A 23,709-nucleotide genomic window follows, 5' to 3' on the forward strand; every position below is an offset into this window, starting at 1 on the left:
TAGTGTTGACTTGGCAATCAAAACTCATCTCGAGTTCTATCACAACTGTCAGAAAATGTAAAATAATTTACACATTCGAGAAAGAATTTTAATAGCTGTGGTGAAATTCTTCTACAATTTTTCAATATTTCAATCCCGAAACATGTTCACAATGTGGAAAGTTCGCGAAATAGCCGACAAAGTGTAAGTAAATCCAGGCCGTGAATTCCAACCTTGACATCCCTGGTTTTGGAAATTGGGCTAAATTTCCCCTGATCACCTGTAATTAATTCTTAATTCTCGGAGAACAATCATTCTCTTTCAGATAACGCATCGCTATTTTCAAGAATCATCCCTACAGTGGGCTATTAAATCAGTGTTATACTGAGATTACTTCCCAATCAACGATATTTTGTTGCACACTTTTACAACTGATTCATTAGGCGGTGTACCTTCAAGGTGCACATCCTCCTAACTCTTATCATTTCTACCGAATTGCATATCTCGAGTGGCTTTTATGACGGCTTTATTTTCTCTTTAAGTGCTTCAGCTTCTTATATATTCCTCTCTACCTACCGTTCAGCTGTTGCATCTGTTTAGAACCAAGCACACCCTGCATGTCCTAAATTCCCAAACTGAAACATAAATCTGGTTCCAATGAGATACCAACAAATTTTTATCTAATTTACTGGAGTCCTTTAAATATTTTTAGTTTCTCAAGTTGAGAGGATAAACTCTATCTTCTCTACACAAAAAATTTCCTTAGTCTGAATGGGCAGCTACGTCTAAAATAATTACTGAATCATATAAGTCGACTCGGTTACATTCCCAAACTGGAACGGAAAGTTTCAACATCTAACGAAAGCGAGATTTGCGACAGATAATTCGGGTGTGATCTGCTCAACAACAATCAATCCAGTGTTTTCAAGCAAGCATGGCTGCAAGCAATTGAGCAACCTGTCAGGGCGCAACGTTCATTTGAAGTTATATTTATGTTTTTGCTCTGTTTCTTCCAATTCTCTCATTTCTCCTCCATCTCCTCTTTCTGCTCTTACCCTTGCTTCTCCTATCTCTATTCCAAGTACGACTACCTTTCAGTTGGGGTGGTCTCACAGACTATGCTGTCACTGCAGCCAGAAGCGCGTTTTATCATGCTGTTCAGAGCTCCCTTGAGTTATTATTCTCAAGGCTTTTTCCTGTTGTAGCTTTTGAAGCCTCTGTATGACCCATCTGAAAAACTCCGGGTAGAAGACCAAGGTAGAGTTGAAAAATGGAGTCCCCTGAGACATCGTAAGGCCCCGTAGGCGCGAAGTCTAAATTTTTTATACGAAGATCATCGTATGTAAAAATCACTTGAAAGAATGGATGAACTGCAAACTTAAAAATGAAATCAAAATTCGAGTGGACCTGGGAAGTTCCTCACATTTCAAGTAACTTAATAAGGAAACAAGAAAATAGTGCTGTTTCAAAAATGCAGCTGTGAGGTTGTAGGCAAATTCAAGGCCAATGGATAATGTAGAATATATTCAGGGCCTGTTTTGCATATCTGAAGTCAATGCAGATGCTTCAGCTGAGAAGTGAGTCTGGTTCCTCTCTGCCGTGCTGAGGAAGAACACCTTATGAACTTTTGAGAGATGCCAAATTTCCCCGGATGAAACATGTATACTTGAGGAAAATCATGCATATTTTTCCTCAAAATTATTAGATATTTGAGATCTAAGTGCAAGCAAAAGTGTCTGACAACTTCGATGAAAAATTTTCACAGCTTTCAGAAGAATTTCGTTCTTTATTGAAAGAAATATGGCAATGTCTGAAGGCTTGTACGGCGTTCTTCCCCAGCAGCTTTGCTCACTGAGATTTTTCAGAGAAATAATCGAACCTTTTTTGTAGTTTCATACTTACTTACTCTGTTCGGTTTTGTAAGTTATTCCTTGATTTTGATGTGTGCACCAATTTTTATCGGTATTCTTGATCATGTTTTTTTTTCTTGCAGCACCAATGTGGTTATGAACTACACAGAAGTGGAGGCGAAAGTAAGGGAAGCCACAAATGATGATGCTTGGGGTCCAACAGGTAATAATCGTTCTCAATACTCCAACATTTTAGCACCGATCGATGATATGGATATAATTAATCTATTGGTACACTTCTCGAGCAAGCATTTTATATAGGGTATCAATTTTGAGAATCAATTTAATTTAAATTTATTTGAATGGAGGCTAATTTTGGAACCATCATAAACGGACACTAAGCCTTGGTTTTCCCAGATCTGATCTTAGGCAGATAGGACATTTTCTCATTGCATATTTGCATTTAGGTCTGTATAACTCATGATATAAATTGTACAGAAAAGTATGGATTCATTAAAATATGCTAGAGTTTGAAAGTCCATTATAAAAGCACAGAGCATGTACTGATGTTTTCAAAATAAAAAAAAGAACTCAGAATGCGACTCTTGATGGGCGTTAAATTATAAAAAAAAAATTGTTTGTTATTGACCAATTTGATTTGATGAACCTTATCAGTGCGTTATTTTTTTCTTTTCTTCCAGGATAAGTTGTCATGTTCAACGTGAATCCAGCTTATTATTTTTGTGCCAATCTGATTTTAACCAGAGATCAAAGTGCAACCAAAGATGATAGAATCTTGAATAACAGATCACCCACTTCGTACTAATTTATTTTCTCTAATTTCAGGGGCTCTAATGCAAGAGATTGCTCAAGCTACATTTACCTTTGAACATTTCCCGGAGGTTATGACAATGTTATGGAAGCGCATGTTGCAAGACAATAAAAAGAACTGGAGGAGAACCTACAAAGTTTGTACTTCATTATTTTTTATTATTTCTATTACTTTTGTAAGAGAAAAGAGATCAAGAGATCCTTACCACAAACTTTAGCTGGAAGAGTAACATATTTAAGTGAAATGATGGGCCACCAGACGAGGTCTGCTGAAAAAGAACACAAAAAGTCTCCTGCTATCTCTTCAAAATCTTACTTAGAAAACAATGGACCACTAGACAAGGTACAAATTTAAGCATTCTGATACATGTTTCCTTTTCAGAATTTCACGTACAGCACGATTCGCACAACGAAAATTACTTAAGCCAACTCCTAACGAAGACATCAACGTTTTTATTTCACATTGGTTACGAGGAATTTGAACTGCCAGCTCACAAGAAACTCAAAGCTCATTCATGAGATGTTGCTCAGTTCTTTGTAAACTGTCTAAAATTTTTTTTGCAAAAATTCCATGTGAAAATATTTATCAGTTTTCCGCTGGAAAAATATCCTAGAATAGACATTTTTAATCATTGTGCTTGGTTTGTGACTTTTTCTGGTTTCACCATCTATTTGTATTCTCGGTAAGTGACTAGGTTTGTGGAAAGGGTCCTTATTCTCCAGGTAAAAATTTTCCTTGACTCCTTGCAAATGCATGGAGGAAGAAAATTTTAAAATTTTGGGGCAAATCTGACCCTATAATCTCAAAAACTGAAGGAGATATTAGTCCTGAAGCTCTGACACAAATATTCTCAGGTTACAAAAAACGTGGTTTATAGTGTTTGCAAAAAATTAGGGAACATTTTTTCCGGAAGATGAGGTCCATTTTCACAGATTCAGTCTCATATTTCCTTTGGTCCTGTCAAAACTCTTAAATTCAAGCACAGCAGTTGAAAGTTCCAACTGTTACGAAGTATTAATTTTTTAACTTTTGATGTCAGAAACCACACCAATAAATTCCAAAGTTTCCTAACGTGAACTGCCTTTTCTCCTCAATTTCAGACATCAGGAAAAGCTAACTTTCAATCTAAATTCGGTGTGTTGGATTTCAATCATTTTCTTCTCTTTTTTTCAGTCCTTACTCCTTTTAAACTATTTGGTGCGGAATGGCTCAGAACGTGTCGTAACTTCCTCTCGAGAACATATTTTCGATCTCCGCAGTCTCGAAAATTACACATTTATCGATGAATTTGGCAAAGATCAAGGCGTCAATATTCGGTAAGCAACAACCAATAGCGCTCATGCAAAATTAGTTGTGTGGCTTTCTCTGTCACTCTAATATTCAGGAAACTTACCTGGCGAGAACTCCGCAGTAGCTTTCTTTCGATACTTCCTTCCTTCCTTCCTTCCTTCCTTCCTTCCTTCCTTCCTTAAATATCATGCCTTCAAAAGAAAGATGGTAATAAAAAATGTTTGTCAGATCGGATGAAATTTTTTGTCACTGTGTTTTTGAATGTCCTGACATTCACATATTAGACTTTAAAACATTAGGTAAAAACCAGTGTCAACTTAAAAACTTAACTCCACGTCTTTTCAGTTTTGTCTCAGCTTCTTTGATTCCTAAGAAAATTAAAGCATTTTTGTACTTCAATTTTTCAGAATATGTTTTTCATAACATTATGTAAGCATGCTAAAATATGAAAAGTAAAGGTGTAAGTACAAGTTTTTTTTTTTTTTTTTTTTTTTTTTTTTTTTTTTTTTTTTTTTTTAATTTAACGTTGACCCCAAGGAAGAATTGAAAAATTGAGAATTGAGTTATTCAGCTCTTTCTATGAATGGCAGAGTACACGTCAAACTCTTGCAAAACCTGTCTTTTCAGGAAATCTGAAATTTTAGGAGAGAAACTATATGAAGCGAAAACCATACTTTTATCTCTTGTATATTTATTTTGCCTGTTTTTGACACTGTTACGTAGTTGTCAACTGTTCGCCTGGAAATTTTTATTTCCCAAGTTGACTCATTTTCGAAAACTTATTTTGCCAGAACGCACATATCAGTAAATCTATGACAATATTTACAGGCACAAAGTAAGAGATCTAATCGAATTCATCCAGGATGATGAAAAATTGCGAGAAGAACGGAAAAAGGCCAAAAAGAACAAGGATAAGTACGTTGGCATGTCGAGCGATGGAATGGGTGGAATGCGAGGTTCGTTATCTTTTTCTCTCTTTTTGCAAATTTATTTTTGTACCAAAAATGAGCTTTGGAAAAAAATCTGTTTATTACGCTCTGATCAAATTGCTGCTTTACTCTGTCTTAAGTTTTACTTTTATCATCGTTACTCTAAATGTGGGGTTGAACAAATTGAAGAAACCATGTCCGTGTCATTGCCTGACCTGTAAATGGACTGGTGACACTCTTTCTTCTTTTTTTTTTACATTTATTTCCCACAAATGCAGATTTTTTAAATTTGTTTAACCCTCTATGGCAAATCAACCCCATTTTAAAAATGCCAAAAATGGGTCGTGTTAAAAATAATACTTTGAGCTGGCTCTGATGGCACGACCAGCAGGGAAAACTGCGTTTGTTGATTGGCTGAACTCAGCTTCTAACTTGCTTCGTCAACTGGACTGTCGGCTTCTGATGGGTCAGATTTTGATCAACTTTATCTCCCAGTAGAAGTGATTCTCTGAACTTTGTAATGAACTTTTTGATTTTTTCACAAATCGCAACTTGAGGAAAAATACAGTACTACCCTGCAAAAATGTTTTGCCTCTGCCCTATTGATTGAATATGAAAAAAGAAAGCAAGAAAAAAGTTGCGCAACATAGTTTTAAGGAGTAGAGCTGCCTTGCTCTCTGTGAAACAAAAGAATTTTCCAAATATTGGACGATTCTGGTTAGATCGTCAGAATACTAGAAAAGTCTTATTTAGGAGTGATCAAACAGATCTTTGGTAAGCTATTGGTACTGTTTGTTGTAAAATATGGACACACTCTGATAAGGCCGCTCTTGTTGAAAACAGCCAGCACTATCGGAACCACAACAGCTCCGAGTAAAAGTACTGTTGTGCTGTATGTCATTCCTTTTGTTACTTGGCCTTTAAAACTGATATATTCATGGCAGCAGCTCATTTTTGCATGTGTCAAAATCTCTGATAGCTATCAGTAAAGGTTTTCTTATTGTTACTACTTTTTAAGGGAATCGTTCCTCATTTGCTCATCAAATACCAACATGACGCCCCTAACTCTATCACTCCTTTCCATTCTTATGATGTGATTGTTGAATCTTTTATTTGCTGTTTATCTTTCAATATATTTATTTTTTTATCTCAGGAGGATGGGAAGAGCCAAACCAATGGAGAGATGCAAGAGAAGACACAAATGAATGGAGCCAAGATCGAGTTAGCAATGACTCTGAAAATGGAAGGTAAGATGGGTATTTCCTTGGGTGCTTAAGTAAGTGCTTTTAAATATTTACACTTAAATCAGGGTTGTAACACCTTGAGCGTCCTTGAATGCACTTGGAATTTTGAAGTTATCAAGTATCCTTGAATTTTGAGAAATGTCCAACAGTAGACTCATAGACAATCTACGAGAGACCCTACAGTTAGTCCCATTATTTCCTCCCTCAGTCTATAAGAACCACCCGTTTTAACGGACAGAATCGCTCAACTTTTTACTCTGTCTTCTTTGTCCATTGCTTTGTCTATGAACTTCAATAATCAGGCTGCTTGGGCAGGTTTATAAGCTCTTTTATGGAAGAAAGCTTGAGGCTCCTAGCATTAAGGCGGAAGACTACATATTTATCGTCAAACCAATGAATGGCTCCTGTTTCACTGCTTTTAATTATTATACCCTCTGTTTTTATGTTACTAGCGATGATAACGAGAAGTTTGACTCAGACGGAGACGTTCCAACCGTAAAAGAGGATACATTCAAGGTGAAGGCAGAAGCAAACGAAACGATAAGCAAACCCTCAGCAGAGTACTCAGACAAAAAGAAACAAGGAATCAGCATTGGAATCCCCTCTCCTGCCAAGTCGACGACAACAAGGAATATAAAAAAAATAGATCTTGGAGCAGCTGCGAATTATGGAAAAACAAATACAGTAACGGTAAGTATCATATGGATTGCATTTTGCAAAAAGGAACCACTAGCATTGCAATGATGCTAAGATTGTGCAACTTTATCCTTTGAATAAAATTGCGGAGATTGTGAAAAACTATGAAATTTAGATGGTAATTTTTGTCTTAAATTTACAGTTTTTAGCGAGTAAAATAGAAACTATTAAGGGATAAGCGGAGTTTCCTCCAAGACAAAAGAAGTTGCACAATCTTAGCAACATTGCAATGCTAGTGGTTCCTTTTTGCAAAATGCAATCCATATCTGAGTCATTTCTTGATTCAGCACTTATCTCTTCCAAGTCATAACATATGATTTAAAGAATATTTGTGAATGGGCCAGTAGATAAGGTGCAAATTTAAGCACTCAGATACTTGTATTCTCATCAAGATTTCACAGAGAACACGATTTGAACAACAAAAATTACTGACATCAACCTCTAACTGAGGATATTTAACTTTTTTGGTGCGGAGATTCTAAGCTGCTGCTCATAAAAAACACTAAAGTCTGTATGTGAGTCAACTCGCAGACTAAATACTGCGGTAACAGTCTGCTATATGTAAATATGGCAACCTCAATTTTGATGCTTCGGCTTTTCTATTGCACTGTGTTAACACTTTGAATAACTTTGGATGGGGAAAACTGCTCATTGAAAAACCTCATGGAACCAATGTAAACTAAAAATGGTAATACATATCTTTGTTAATTATTTCAGTGATTTTCGTTGCGTGAATCATGTTCTATGTGAAATTTTGGTTAAGAAATATGTATGAGAATGCTTATATTCATACCTTGTCCAGTGGTTTATTTCATATCAAGGATTCAGGACAAGCCTAGGAATAAGCAGCTACTTCCAAAGGATTGTATGGAGGTTTCTCAGAAGATTTCTTACCTATTTCTTGAGGTAAAAAAATTTTTGGCAGAAATCTTGAGTAATCTTTTTAGATACTAGTATTAGATACTAGCCATCCCAGACATTTTTTGGGTAGCCAGCAGGTTTGCCACTTGGATCCCAATCTTTCACTCAGTGAATCATGTTCCTCTTTTTTGTGTGTAACTCCTAGAAAATGGGTTTGTTGCATGCAAGAGATACAGCCAAATTAATACACACTTTACAGGTAAAATCGCATGAAAATAACCTTGGGTATGTCAAAAAAGTCTGAAATCCATTCCCTAGTGTGCAATGTACATAGTTCGTAACATGTTTCCTCAAGTTTCCCGCGTCTGTGGGCAGTTTTTCTCTGTTACCATGCACCAGGTTTGCACAGGTAGAGGAGTAAGAAAGAACTATCCTAAGTTAACATACAATTAACTAACTTTTTTTGTTGTATGATTTCATTTTTTAAGAGTTTGTTTCCTTTTACTTTCTTTACTTTGCAAAAACACAAGCTTTGAATGAATTGAAATCCCTTGAAAGAAGAGTTTATAACAGTTCGCGAGATTGTTTGTTTTTTTAGGTTAGGTCTCTCTCTGGGCAAACCTGACGGGTGGCCACCAAGAAAAACTACCTGCACAAACAGAAAATTTGAAAAAACGTCTTACAAACTACTCCGACTGCGCGTTAAGGAGTTGATTTCAGACCTTTTGATGTGATTAAGGTGATTTTCTAGTGCATTTACGCCTGGACAAAGTTTTCAGTTGGCTATATCTCTTGCGTGCAACAGAGCCATTCAAGAGGGCTCTAGAAAGTTTCAGAGGCAACCACTTTTGATGTCCTGAGACACCCTTTAAAAGTCCAGGAAATTTTAAGAAAGTTCCTAAAACACTTATATAGGTACTCTCTTGATTTTTACAAATTTTTAGGCTTCTTCATCCCTATACTCATCTAATATTGTTGATCAGAAGATATTGTTGATATTGTCATTCGCAGATCTTTGATAGAACAATTTTTTGGAATGAGTTTGATTTGCTTAGCTACAAAGCTAAAATCCTCTTCTTGTGATTTCAGTCTCCATCAAGTACTCTTCCAGAACCAGCATCAAGCGACCTTTTGGGTGATTTCAGTCCGGTCAAGACAGAAACGAAAACGAGTTCTAATGATTTTGGCGATTTTGCAGCCTTCAGCGACAGCTCAGCAGCGGACGCTTCTTCTCTCTTCGGTGCCGTACCAACTGCGAGCGGTGGCAAGTAAGTAGTCTATTCTTGAAACTCTTTAACATCCAAAGTCACTTTATTCTCGATTTTCAAGTTCTTGAATGTCGGTTATGTCCTTTCACTTTCAAGCCCTGAAAGGTTGTTTTCTCAAATTCAAGATATCCGCAAATATTGAGAACATCCTAGACTTAGTTCAGAAAAATTGAGGTGAAAACTCTTGAATTTGCACCTGAAGCTCATTAAGTTAACATCATTGAAACGAAATGTCTTCATTCCTCCAGAAAACTGATAATTTATCAATAATTGAATGTCTCTTGAGCAGTGTGTAAAAACTAGAATGAAATGAATAATCAATGGGAAATGATTGCTTTCCCAATTACTGGTGTCCTTGATTAATGTGACTGAAATGTAAAATCTCTCAAAACTCGTCACTAATGTTGTCGTTGTGCTTTTGAGAGAGATGAAAAAAGTGTCATTTTTGTCATCGCTTTCAAAATTGGTTCAATTTTAAGCTACCTAAGCCCTTTTTTGGAAAGTTTAACCTGATTTCAACTGTACCACTAGTTAGGGTTATAAATAAGTATCAGATTGAATCTATTTCCATCAAAATTTTGTCAAGAATACAGTGGATGGATTGAAAACTCCCACATTCTTTAGCTCATAAGTGAGATATCAGGACGTTTGGGGTTTGTCGCTACCCAACCTTTTCAGGGGTAGATTGATTATGTATCAGTTTGTGAATTCTTCATGAAAAATCTAGCTCTCATTTACACTGAAGCTGCGTTCTCTTATTTTGCTTTGGTTCCTGTTAAAGCACTGGCGGTGACCTTGATGAGTTCGCTGACTTCAACTCCGCATTTAGCAATAACTCCTCCGTGATTGCTGCACCAACGCCAGCTCCTATCCCAAGTTTCCCTGTCTCAACCAATACTAGCACAAGTAAGATTTCCTCCTCATGTTTAATTGGTGTGTCACTGTAGTAACCAGCGCAATATTTTCAGCAAGGCGCCTTCAAAATTTGTACCGTCCTAATTTCTCTCAAAGAGCCTCTTGACTATGGCCCCTTTTTTAAGAACCTGGAAATTTCATAGATTTGTGACTAAAAAGAAACCTTGTAATTTGTCAGAACTTTTAGGTTGCACTATTAGCCAGATTAGTTGATCCGGAGAAGCAAAGTCTACACTTCAAGTACATATGCATTTTTTAATGCCAAACAATGTAATCTTTGCAATGCTGCAGCACTGAACTTAGTTTAAACCCTAAGTTAAAACTTAAAGCAGAGGCCTATTGCATCTGTAGGTTTCATTTGAGCCAAATTTCCTTGAATTCCTCAGGTTTGCGGGGAAAGGGTCCATAAAGGTCCGTTTTTTAGGGCGGCTCCTTTTGCTTTATTATCAAAAACTTTGTGCGTTATGAAAACATTTTTATTACATCCATGAGCTGTTGAATCCAATTAAACTTCCGCTGATTTGCAAAAAATAAGCTCAATAGGTGAAAATCTTTAGCACTGAAAGTTAGAGCACTGGTTGGTCGTGAACACGCTGAAAAAACACAGAATTGTAAATGGCAATACAGAATCGTTGCCCTGATAATGGTACATCAAGCTTTTTCTTTTTATTTCACATTTAAAAATTGATTCACTTAGTAGTAATTGTACTCACAGTATTATTGCTGTTCCTTTCAGTAGTTCATGTGTGACCATCCACAGGGGAAAGGATCGTAGTTCTTCAGGATCAGTAGTCAATGTAGGGTTTCTTTTTTGCAGACAGAGAGTTTGAATGGATCACTAGACAAGGTACAAATGCAAGGATTTGATGCGTGTAGCCTGTTCAAAATTTTATGTAAAGTAGGATTTGCGCAACAAAAATAACTTTTTTAAACTCCAAACCAAGATAATAATGTTTTTATTTAGCATTGATCGGAAAAATTTGAATTTTCTCCTACAAGTAAAACAAGAATCTACTTGAATACAACTGTGCACTACAATAATTTTGGAACGCTTCTTAATCACACAGTGTTCTTTTTCCACCCTGTATCATTCAAAGTGTAAATAGCACGCAAAAGCTGAGCTGAAGCGTTGATGTTGAGATTGTCATATTTTCATACTGCAAAAACGGTAATATTTACCGTGCAATCCAACTCAAGTAGATTATTGTTTTTTCCATGTGTTCCATGTGAGTTTGAATTTATGCATCAAAAAACATTTATATCTTGGTTTGGAGTTTCTTCTAGCGACATTCATTGAGCCAATCATGTTTCATGTGAAATGTTGAGAAAATTTATATTAGAATGCTTTAATTCGTACTTTGTCTAGCGGTCCAATTGCAAACACATTTAAAGCTTATTTAGACCATATTTTGCAATGAGGCATCACTATTTCTGGCTCATTTTAGGAATGACTTATGAACCATTAGTTTCTGTATACAGACAGGTATACATTTTTCATAAAATTCTTGTTGCAAAATTCAGTCCATTTTCCAACGACAAGTGGAATTTAAAATTTTTTATCCTCAACGGCGTTTTGTGTATAATTTTGATAAAAACTTATGTTTTTGGTACTTAATTCTTTACCCTAGATTTTTATTCATCATTGGCACTAAGTAACAAAAAAAAAAACAAAGAAAACGAAAAAAAAAGTTTTCTGTTTGTTTCCTATTATTGGCACTGAGGTCATTTTTTCCTGTGGGTAGTCACACGCTATATATCTATATATCTGTTGATACGCTTTCGCTAAAACGCTTCTTTCTTCTTTTTGTAGATAATCAATCAAACGCAGATTTATTACTCGGTCTTAGTGTCATGCCCAATGTTCAGTCACAACCTTCCAATAGTTTCACGTCTTTACCCAGTAAGTCCTTATTCAAGCACCTGTTTCTCCGTTTTATTTGCGCAGCTTTTTGTTTCCTCTCATATGTTTCATTGTTCTAAAACTGCATAAAAGAAAATGGATCCATTTCATGCAAGAGATGCAACCAATTTTGCAACCTTCTTTTCTATCGTAAATTTTGTAAAAGTAATTTAAGGAACTGTAACAGAACATTTTCTGTTTACCTGAAGCAGCGCATTTTTTGTGAAACACTTTTCAATCCAAAACTGATGCTTTTAGTGTTTTCTCAATTTTTTTATGTCAACTTTTTTTCAGGAATAATATTGCTGGCCAAATGCAAAACTATGTTTCTCAGTTTGGGACGTCATAGACTTTCTGTCACAATTTATTTTTTCATTTGAAAACTGGTTATTATATTTTCTCGAAAACTTCCTTGATTTTTCTTCTCTGTTAGTGCAAAAAGATGTGGGCTTGTTTCTCTTGGGAAAAATATAGTTAGAGCAGAAATTTTGAAACATGGCAATTGAGATATTTTGTTTTGCACTTCGGTCATTGATATTTTGCTAGTCAAGCTCAGAATTAATCTTTATTCAGTTCAATTTAGCAGATTTGAGCAGAATCAATGGCAATGCATATATTGTTGCCTATTTTCTCCAATGTTTAAATTTTTTTTTTTCTTCAGAAAACTTTTCAACATAGCGCCTCAAAAAGTTGCAGGAATTTTCAACAAATTTGAAGAAATATCCTTACAAAATTCCAAGCCCTTATTTTCCATTGAAAACACACAGCATGAGAGGAAATTAGGCTAAATATTATGAGGCCAAGCAGATTCTTGTTTAAATCACTAAATTCTAAAATTAAATACTAGAATTACATATCAACAAATTGGATTATCGATATAATAGATATTGATATCAGATTTAAATATCAACAAATTTTTCTCTTGTAGATTATCTTTCTTCCTTGCCTTCCTTTATTTTTCATAGAAATTGCAAAGCTTAATAGATCAGAAGTCGAAACAGATCATGCGGTTTTTTATTTTCACGTATGTGCTCTTGAAAACTTGCATTGGTTTAATACAGACTTGCCTTTGTTTCTTAATTAGATGTATTTATGCTAAGAGGAAAAAAGTGCATAGGGTTTGTGTGTAACATAGTTCTTTTTAGCATAAATACGTCCAATTACTCACTGGTTTAGGTAATTTTTGAGCTGGCGTAATATAAAGGTGGACCTTGTAATCATTTCAGATTTTGCAAATGCGGCACCTCTGCAACCTGTATCGTTGACATCCAACCCTTCCAATAATCAGTCTTCCACTTCGACCAATAGCTCATTACTGGTAAGTTTTTATCTTTTGAATTGCTATGAGAATCTATGATTTTTGAAATCAGTGAGTAATGTTGTATAATGATGAATTTTGTCTGTAAGCAGGGTTACTACTTTCAGGGAAAACCAGGAAATGTGAGGGAATTTCAAAAAGCCAGAAAAAAATTCAGGAAATGTTGGGAAATGACAAAAGTGTCAGGGAAAAATTTTAAAGTCACCTTAATTCACTTTCTTGAATTGGTTTAACGTTCTAAAGAACAGATGTTGCATGGAGACTATCTTTAATTATATCCTTCCAACCATCCTGCATATTTTTTGATAAAAGGGAATTTTGCAAAATTATGTTAAAAAAAATGTCAGGAAACTTAATTTCTGAAATTCTGTGACCATTCTACAAGATAAGGCTCACAACAATTATTTTTCCTTCTCACATCGGAAACTTTTAAATTGTGTGCTGTGAAACAACAAAGATGAGGAAGAGGGCCAAAAGTTCCTCAAAAAGTTGACTTCTAAGATCAAGAGAGGTAATTTCATGAGATAACTTAGCATGGTGAAGTTTCCTGCTAGTCCTTGAAGTGAGAGTGTTCAGTGATCACTGTTTGTACTTACCAAAACAAAATTCAGTGATAGGAAGACTTTACATAACGATAGTAAGGTTTTGTGTGTGTTTTTCCCTATCTAAGTTTTCTGTATAAGCAAATATTCATCTAAAAATGCATTATCAGCAGGACGATTGTTGAAAAGATTGAAATCTGGTCCGCGGTGACTAAGAAAAACTGCCCGCAGACGCGGGAAACTTGTAAAAACGTGTTACAAAGCACGCAAATTGCACACTAAGGAATGGATTTCAGACCTTTTGATGGGTCTAATGAGATTTTTGTGTGATTGAACCTGTAATGAGTGTATTTATTTGGCTGTATCTCTTGCCTGCAACAGACCCATCATTAAAAATAAGTGCCACTGATGCTTTAATATCAGTTCATGATTTGTTCTTTTCCCAGGTCGGAAAAACGTGGAAAGGTTTAGGTGACCTAAACATCGACCTGGATAATCTCTCTCTAAGCAATGCAAAACAAAATTCGAAAGCATCAAACTCTCCTTCGATGAATCAATTAGCGAATTCCTCTCCTGTCAAATCGCCCGTCGGTAAGTCTGGTTCGGCGTCCTTGATGACATTCAGTTGAAATGATAAAATTTTAGTGTCCTTCATTTTCAACTGCTCTGTTCAATGTAGTCAGTGTTTTTAATCTCATGACTCCCTCTTTTCAATTAATCATCTATGAAGTTTCATCTGAAAATATATGCACGGTTTGATTTAGGATTAAATACAGAGAATGTAGAAGTCGGTCCTTTGCGTTTAAATAAACTAGTTTGAGGTAGCAATTTGTATTATTGTTGAAGATGTTTAATTTATAAAGGGAAAATATTGTTTTAATTAAGTTATCCTTACATTAGCATATGGTGGATTTTAACCCGCAACTGGGGTGAAAGGTAACCAACACAAGGGATCTAAATATCATGGGAAAAATTGCAATTTTAAAGAAGAAAGAGAACCTTTATAATGTTGACTTTGAAGGAGCACACCATTTTTTTTTCAAACTAAGAAGAAAACAGCTCATAGATAAACACAATTGGACTTCCTTTTGCAATTAGGAACTACAATTTTTTGCCCATTTTAGGAACAACGTATTTATCATTAGTTTCCTTAGTAACTATTAGTTTCCTTAAGGACTTTTGTGTTTTTACTGATGAATCAGAAATTTTAGCCCCCAACTACAAAATGCAGTCCAATTTGATAACCCTAACAGTTTAGAAACAACGTATGTGCCATTGGTTCCCCCATACACATGCGGATGTTTTTACAGATGAGCCAGGAAATGTAATTCCTAATTGCAAAATGTAGTCTAATGCCAACATAGACCAAATAACCCAAAGCCAGAAACTGCAACAACAAAGAGCATTACTGCGAATGATGAGCAGCAGCTATCCAAAACATATGTTCAAAAATTGATAAGAAAGAGGAAAGGAATTTAAGAGTTTTTAAAAATTGTGTCACTTGATACTTAACGATTCTTTTTATCTTTTTTCAGGTGGAATGTCTAACTCCTCTCCATTTCAGAACCAACAGAATATGTTCTTCTCACCATTTTAATACGAGCTGCCCCCTCCATCAGCACAAAATATCGGTTGGTCCGTTTTATTTTGAATTATCGCCCAAATAATTTTTATTTTTTCAAAATTTGTTTCTCTATCTTCTGTCTTTTCCTCTTGTTCAAAAGTCTCATTTATAAATATGTAAATACGTACTAGCAATGTTTTTAAATTGTTTAGTTTCTAGCATAAGAAGACAGGAGGTCTCTGTGTAACAGTTATTTGAATTTTGATAAGTTTTTTACACTTTTTTTAAAACTTCCTCGTCTCATTATATGTATCAAGTTTGTTAACTCTCCAGTTGAAACCATGTTTTTTTTGCTCATTAAAATTCAAACTGAAGCAGAAGAAAATATTATCCGAACAGAATCCACCCACTGACAGGCAAAAATTGTTTCTTCTTGAAATCATACTATCTCGAGAAAAAATTAAATAGAAGTTTAAATAAGGTATGGATCATCCCATGGGTGCCAGAATCTTCTATCGTCCAACTTGCGGAGCTATATTGCAATGAATTCGTGCCTTTTTGCTCCTACTTATGATATTTTACAATTACTCAGTGTCATTCCAAATTGTTTCTCTTTAAGGAATTGACCATCAAATGACCTTGATCGATTCAAGTAATCCTATTCATTACCCCAGGTTGTTCGAGAAGCTATTGATTGACTTTTGATAATTGTCCTGGAGAAGGAAGTGAATCCATCAAGCCCCGGGGCTTTCAACTATTCAAATCGTTTGCAGCGAATACTCATGAGGGAATCGCTTTTCAAAAACTGAACCATAAGAGCACACAATCTTCATATTTTTGGAGAAGGAAGTTTCATTTCCGGGAGTCAACTATCTTGAAGTGATGATATTAGTCTTGAGCAAAGCGCAGAGTATACTAATCAAGAATCCAGTAAGAAATAAAATTATGTCTAACATATTAACATTATTTTAAGTAGGTTTTTTAATTTCAGCTGAATATAATTCAGCAGGAAAGCGTGTGTGTAGGTCTTAATGTAACATTATTGGCTTCTTGAAAACTTAGCGGAAACTGCGTCCCATTTACACAAAGCATTTTTCTCCTACTTCCTGTTATGTTTGTTATGTTTTATTCATTTATGTATTTTTTTCGGCACTGAAATTGGAATATTTAAACTAAAACATTGTATTGGAATTAACTGTTGTTTTGGAAAATGGCAGTCAATGAGCTGTCAAAAGTGCTCATGTGAATATTTTTTAATTTTGGCTCAAGTTTCCGAAAAAACTGTGTGTGATTGTCACTGGAGTCTGGAAAAGTAAATATATGGCAACTTCTCCATGGCTCTCCTTTTACCTTTATTCAGCTTTGTTATTTTTCAATGTTAGCCGATTTAGTTGCAGCTAGAAACAAAAATTTATGGCAAAAGTCGGAAATTGCGTATCGTAGATCACAATGTTCTAAATCTCCCCTTATGATTTATTTTTTTAGCAGAAAACCAACCAACAGTTTCTTTCGAGATATTTTGTGTATTTTCTTAGCTCATTATAAAAAATTGCCCAATATTGCAAGGAAGCATTTTGAGCATTTTTTCCTCAAGGAAATTAAACCATAATGGGCCTGTTGCAAATTTTTGCCAGAGCAAAAATTAGAGTTAATCCTTACAAATACTGTCTCAAAAACCACGATGAGCGCATCGGCAAACTCTGACATGCACTCCTAACTTTACTATTTGTGTAAGAAATTTGCGATTACGAATTTAAGATTCCCACTTCAAAAAGGATACTACAGCACAGGTGAACATTTCGTTAGAGGAGTCGTTCCATTCAATCGCTGCTCAACATGGCCAACACTTCCGCGTGCAAGTTGAAGAGAGTTTGAGGTCAATCAAGGCAGATATCTAACAATGCAAGGAAAATGTGAATCTAAACATGCCGATTGTTATCAGGTGGTTAGAATCATTGTATCGTCACATGTGTTTTGGCGGATTGGCGTCGCCTATGTTGAATATTGAGTAGTATCCTTGTGAGCAGGGGTTGGATGGAATGACTCCTATAACGAAATGTTCACCTGTGCCGTGGTATCGTTTTTGAAGCAGAAAGCTCGAAGAAACGTAAATTTCTTAAGCAGATTGTGTAGTAAGAAGTGCATTTCAGACTTTGCCGATGCGCTCATTGTGATTTTTGAGACACTTTCTATGAGCTTCAACTCTTATTTTTGCTCCAGCAATAGTTTGCGACAGGTCCATTGAAGATTTTCAAACGTTGCAATTGAAGTACGCATTTTTTGCACTTAGCCTACAATATTTCAGAGACATCACACAATTGTTTTCCCCGTTGTGTGAAAGTTATGTTTGTTCAAAAGTCAACGCTTTTATTACACACCCAATTATAACAGATTAACAAAATGTTGAGCAAATGATTAAGCAAACCTAACATAATCTGAAAAAAAATTTCTTGTAAAATGCTTACATGGGCATTCTCAAACAACCCTTTGATAAATCATACGCTCAAAATGTTCCTCATCAATCATCAGTGGGTTAAAAACAGCGTTGTTCTCCCAACTTAACTTTCGCATCACCTGGTTACGTTGCTTTGATTGGGAGCACAAAGTCTTAATAATGTTTTGTCTCTAGGTGCTGCAGATTGGTGTATAAAATAGTTTTTTCTTAGAATGAAAATAATGGTTGCACAAGTCAAAAAAAAGAACCAAAAAAACAGTGGGAAAGGATGAACCTTTATCACAGTTATTTTCCTTTCTTTCTCTTTCTGCTCGAAAGTTGTGATATTTCAAGTCTGTGATAACTGTAGCAGCTTTCTCTTAATTTTCTGTATGTATTTAATCAATCCCCCCCCCCCACAATCTCTGAAAATCTGTCGAAAGGAAGTTTAAAACCCAGCAAAAGAAACTGAACCTTCAATGGTTCCATTTTCTAGTTTACTTGCCTTCAAGAGGTTGTATTAGGTAAAAAGATTGTGTTGATTGTCAAAATTTGAACATTCTTTTTAGGCAAAATTTTATCGACTCTTTAAAACTTACAAATTACAGTGTCTTTTTGTGGAAAAACACAATTTTTCTTTGATTGCCTCCTCCAAGAAAAGTTTTTTCAAAATATTCCAAGTATATGTCAAATGTTTTAGACTTTTACGAAATCTTTCAACAAATTAATTTTACTACCCTTCAAGTTATTCTATGTGCATTTATTTTTCATGTGATTGTTTGTTCATACTGCTTTAAATCAGCAGGAAAACCAAGATGAAAAGTTAATAAAATAAGGAAATTTTGTACTAACCATGTTTTTCAAACCAAAAACTGTACCGTCCACCTGATAAATCGTCACTTCTCGACTGAAGTATCTTAAGCCCCATTAGTGCTTAGGCACTGTTTTCAAACTTATCCAATTTTTTACAGAAAAACTGATGAACAGAATCACTTGAATATTTATTTTGTTTTCAAGATTAATTCCTCAAATATTCATGGAAGCTCGTGCAGAAGTTTAAAAAAAAAACCAATATTGAGGTATTCAGCAACTTAGCGTCTACGCGTGAACAGCGCTTGTGATACTTGGGACAGAAGGTGACAATATCCATTTTTGTGCAATACTGTTAAAAATTTGTCAGCTAAAATGGTCTTGAGTGTTTGGTCATCTATCATATGTCAGTCCTTTTAATGTCAATTTTCTTTATTTTCATTCAGTCTCATGGAAACAAAATCACTGTGGTACTCCAAGCAAATCAGTTTCGTAGAATTAAGTCAGTTTCATCCTCTTTTCGAAGGGTGTGGATGTTTTTATCAGGAAGCTTTAATTATCTGTCAAACCTCTGTATTTAGTTTTTAATGTCATTCATTTCCAAGGTACTTAACAAACTAGGTGATGGGTTCATAGTTCCGGTACTTCTGGAAATTCATAACCTTGTTGATTTATGTTTATTTTTTTATTTTTCCAAGCATTAATGCATAAACCATAAATGAGCTACCTGGCCTGAAGCTAGAATTTTATTAGAATGGGCTTAATTGTTATTCAGAATTTATCCTTCACAGCTCATTTTCTCGATAGTAAAACAGTTTTAGGTTTCTTCTTTGTTCAAAACCACCAAGTACAATATTTGCAGTTTAAAATTTTGAATGCAAAGTTCTCTGGCTGGAGTAGTTTTAAGAGAGGAAACTGTCACATGAAACTTGAATTATTTTCTTCTTCCTGTATGTAGCTCTTACCTTCTAATTTTAATACTTCAAGCTTAAGTTGTTGCTCAAACCTAAATTTTATTCCCACAGGACATGTTGCTTACTTTAATACCTTGGTGAAGGAAAGGTACCTCTTAGTTACACCCTTGCAGAATATCCACTGTCAATTTTTTACTTTAGAGAAAACCGTTTGATACTTCTACTTCAAATTTTTGTCTAAGATATCGTGAAATTCTATCAAATCTTCAGTCCAATCCTTAGTCACATCGTTTCGCTTAGTAAAGATAAACTGTCATAAAAAATTCTGAATTTGAACTGAAACTAAGGCCTTCAATTATGATGCTATGTTTGCCTTTTTTGATGATATTTTTTTCCATTAGAGATTGTCATCATCAATAAAACCTGTCTCAGGTTATCAATCTTGTAGCATATTCCAGTAATAGAAGTTTTTATACATAATTCAAATGCATTCGTTCATAATTGCATTTAGCACAACCACAAGAAAACAACCAAGGATAATAGAGTCAGAGAGCCTCCATGGAAATTTCTGGTTGTCTCTTATGAAAATGTTGCCATGGCATTGTAAAACTTTGCTCACAAAATTTGAAGAAAATCTGCCGCTATCATTAATACTTGGTAACTTGCCAAAAAAGTGAGAATGTCACTCACCATTGCATATTTCGGCGTCCAAAGTATGTCTTTTGCCTCACTCTAGGATACTTTCAACTTGGAAAGCATTGAAAAACTCAACAGGGTATCTTTTTAAAGCTTCTACCTCTCTCCTTTTCTCGGGCGAAAGCGCAATTTGTAAATAGTATAACTTTTTTATGGTGATTATTTTTTGTATGCACGGACAAATGCCCGATCTTGCAATCTGCGAATCATAGCAAATCTCTAGTTTTGAGTGATTTCCAAAAGTGATGACCCTATCTTCTTTTTCTTTGCTCACTATCCTGAAAAATTAGGGCAAATAAGTAGCAATTTCTCCCATGGAATCAGGCATTTTTCTGTGAGGTCTCTAAATGCAGGACTGTCATAAACAATCATTTGCTACACACACACAATGCTACAATTGCATAATTAATTTGCGATGGTTCAAATGAAAATAAATAAACATAACCTCATGTCCAAATTCTGTTTGAGTTATTTGCCATACTTCATTACAGTTATTTCTTTAGAAGGTTCAAAAACCAATTAATGACTTAATCAACTTGAAAATGTCTGATTGCAAGAAACACCTAGTGGCATTTTACCCCCAGATCGCGAATACAACAAAGTTTTTGTCTGTTTATCATCAAAACCACGGTATGAAACCATGATGTAGTCACTCAATGAGTCCATTGGACCACAAATAACAAATCTTGTTACAAGCATAGCCTAACCTTTCTATCATTTTATTTTCAGACAAAATGCCCAAGAGAAAATGTTAGAGCTATCTTAGGAAAAGGACCAAAATTTAATCTCTTAAATTGCAACTTCTGTGCCTAATGTCACACGTAATTATTTCTCCATTGTTACTGATGCAACCTGCCTAGTGCCATTTTTATTCAAGCAAATTCGCCCTTTTCTCAGCTGTGGTTTTCAGGAGCACTCTCAATCTGCATTTCTCTTGTAGTTTGTTCAGCGTTTTTCCAGAAATCGATGGTGAAACTACCAAACCACGTATCTCGTTTGCGGTGTTTAAAAATCTACGCTCACATTTTATTTATTTGAAGTAGACCAAATCAATATCATTCCTTGAAATTTGCACGGAATTTTCTCCGCTCAAAGAGGAAAAATCACAGAAATTTTCCAGACTGGATGTTAAGTAGTTTTTCATTTAAAAAATAAAGTATGACAGGAAGTCTGCGATGTCGCAAACCGAGATAAGTGGTTTGGTAGTTTCACCGTCGAAATGTATTTCTTCTACTGTTCACAGCATTGGTATTCTTATTTTTAGAGCTCAGTTGTTTACCTCCCAAAAAAATTTCTTTATGATGCTCTGAGGTTTGAAAAAACATAGTATCAAAGCTCAAATTTTATTTTTCTGGACTTGGAGTCTAATACAAGATATATAGGAAAGCCGGGAGGCAAAAACGCTGAATTGCTACAAATGGTCTGAGTTTTTGAACTTTTTGCACTCCTAGGTCCTAGGTTCATTATGAAATTTCTACCATTCACACAAAATTTCAAGAATCATAAAAAAATCGTCATTGAATTATGTGCTGATAACATGAAATAAAAAATGGTGACTTTTAAAACTTGTTTCAACTGGGCCTAAATGTACAAACCCTCTGTGGAACTTAAAATATCATGTGACATTCCTTCTCTTTGATTTATCTGATGTAATTGCTTTTATCTGTTTATGTATTTTTTGTTTCTTAAGAGTTTTAGTTTACTAATTTTAAGTTAATAGGATTCCGTGCATTGCAAAAGTAAGATTGCCTATTCTCCAAAGCAACCCTTTAAATGTGATTCTTTCAAAGTTGGCTTTCGGTTGTTCAGAACTTTCAATGCACACTAACTTTTGGATTTACTGATTGAATGTGGCAGCCGAAGTACAGAAAGTTTAGACAATACGGAGTTACAGAGACGATGATGAGCTCAATTTGACATTCTGTGTTTATTATCCGTGATAAAGTGAACATTTTGAAATAAAATACTGGATTAAATATTTACGAGTAAAAGAAATAATAAAACAACTGTATGCCTGTTTTAAAAAATCTGGTATCTTTCCTTGTATCTGGTCTCCAGAACCTCTGCAGTCATAGAAACAGGTTTGCTTTGTCCTCTAAGAAAAAATACAAAAAAAAAAAGGGAAAAAAGGTCAGTCCTCCCAAAAATTAGTTCTGATAATCTGAGCTTATGAGCTTGCTCGATCCGAAGTTTAGTGTACTAGATACCTCTCAACATTTGGCAAGCATTAGCAATCAACCATGAGCGTCAAATTACTTTAGCGCATTATCTACCACCTCATTTTCATTATTTAACAGGTGGTGAAAGCAAATTTAGTTTGAATGAAAAAGATCGAGATTTTCAACAGAGCAATCTGTGCTAACCTCCGTTCTATAAGGTGATACTTGGTTAGCCGAGTTGTGCATTTAAGTATCAAAACGTTGTTTCATTTTTTTTTTTTTTTGGTGCATCTAATCGGTAATTTCTTCCATTGGTAATTCTTGCAAATTGCCAGCACCGAGTCACTTCTATTTAAACGTATATCAAAAAATTCATTTTTGTCAAGGTAGGTAAGCTTTGTTCCCTGTAATAAGTTTTTTGTAATTGGTTTAAATGGAGGAAAAACATTGTTACCAATGTATGAGAATCGCCCTTGTCTCTTTCATATTTTAAAAGTTTTCAAAACCTGTTATGCTCCTATTTTGAAACAGATACCATGTAATTTTGTTCATCACGTTGGCAAGTGCCTTATTTACGAATTCGCATACATGCGCATGAGATACAATGTTTTTACATATTATATTTGTAAGTATTTATGTATGTATTTGTACACACATGATTAAGTACGCACGCTCACGCATATTCATTTATAATAAATTGTTGTCATAAATTTCGATCTGGTTTTTTTTCCCCCCGATCTTAAACCCTCCTTCAATATTTTTATGCGGATTTTCTTTTGAGGTTATTTCAGAGCTCTAATGGAGCATTCCTATTCACTTTCTAAAGCTTATTGCTGATCATTTCAATGGACTCTTCTTATTTTTTTATCCTTTTTAAATTCTTAAGAAACTCAAATTAAAATTCACTTCTTAAAATCAATCTTAGTAGCCTTTATGCTCAGCGGTTTTCCAAATAATTGTGTGCCTTCGAAGTTACAATAATCAAACTTGGATCAAAAGTTCCCAACGATGGAGCTCTTGCATGTGTTAGAAATTTGTGATTTAAGTGCATCTTCTTACATGAAGTTATGCAAGAAACACGATGGTGCCACCGATTTTCTCCGAAATAAATTCATGAGCATTTTCAAAAATCATAAACTTAGGGTTGTCCTGAAGGGGACACCCCCCCCCCCCCCAGCAATGCTGAGAGTCCATCTCTGTAACCATCAAATTCTCCATGCCCAGATAGGGAGAAAAAATACATTAGCCCCTCAGAAATCTACTTGGCCGCCTAAAAATGTAAGGGATTCTGTTAAGTGCGTGACAGATCTTTCATCGTGGAAATTGATGATAGATCATTTTTTGGTCAGCACAGCTCAAATTGCTCTTGAGATGATAATTTTTTAAAATTCCTGGAGGAGGCCTTCGGACCCCTTTCAAAACTAAGAAAATCACAATTGGCACTGGGGATGCCCTGTCCTCAGGCTAAAGGGGGGTCCGGGGGGCCTCCTTCGGAAAATTTTGAAAAT

The 23,709-nt window shown here is 35.1% G+C and overlaps 1 protein-coding gene across 1 annotated transcript; it reads left to right on the plus strand.

Moving 5' to 3' along the window:
• Window positions 1-6: 6 nt before the first annotated feature.
• On the plus strand, window positions 7-22,911 carry lqfR (clathrin interactor lqfR). Its single transcript, XM_019051454.2, has 13 exons — window positions 7-183; window positions 1,973-2,052; window positions 2,676-2,797; window positions 3,835-3,977; window positions 4,780-4,907; window positions 6,034-6,127; window positions 6,577-6,814; window positions 8,771-8,949; window positions 9,731-9,855; window positions 11,675-11,764; window positions 12,991-13,082; window positions 14,071-14,215; window positions 15,160-22,911. The coding sequence occupies exons 1-13, from the start codon at window positions 143-145 to the stop codon at window positions 15,219-15,221; spliced, it is 1,539 nt and encodes a 512-aa protein (XP_018906999.2). The 5' UTR covers window positions 7-142; the 3' UTR covers window positions 15,222-22,911.
• Window positions 22,912-23,709: the final 798 nt, after the last annotated feature.

The sequence above is a fragment of the Bemisia tabaci genome, chromosome 9, assembly GCF_918797505.1.
Source record: "Bemisia tabaci chromosome 9, PGI_BMITA_v3".
Classification (NCBI taxonomy): Eukaryota; Metazoa; Arthropoda; class Insecta; order Hemiptera; family Aleyrodidae; genus Bemisia; species Bemisia tabaci.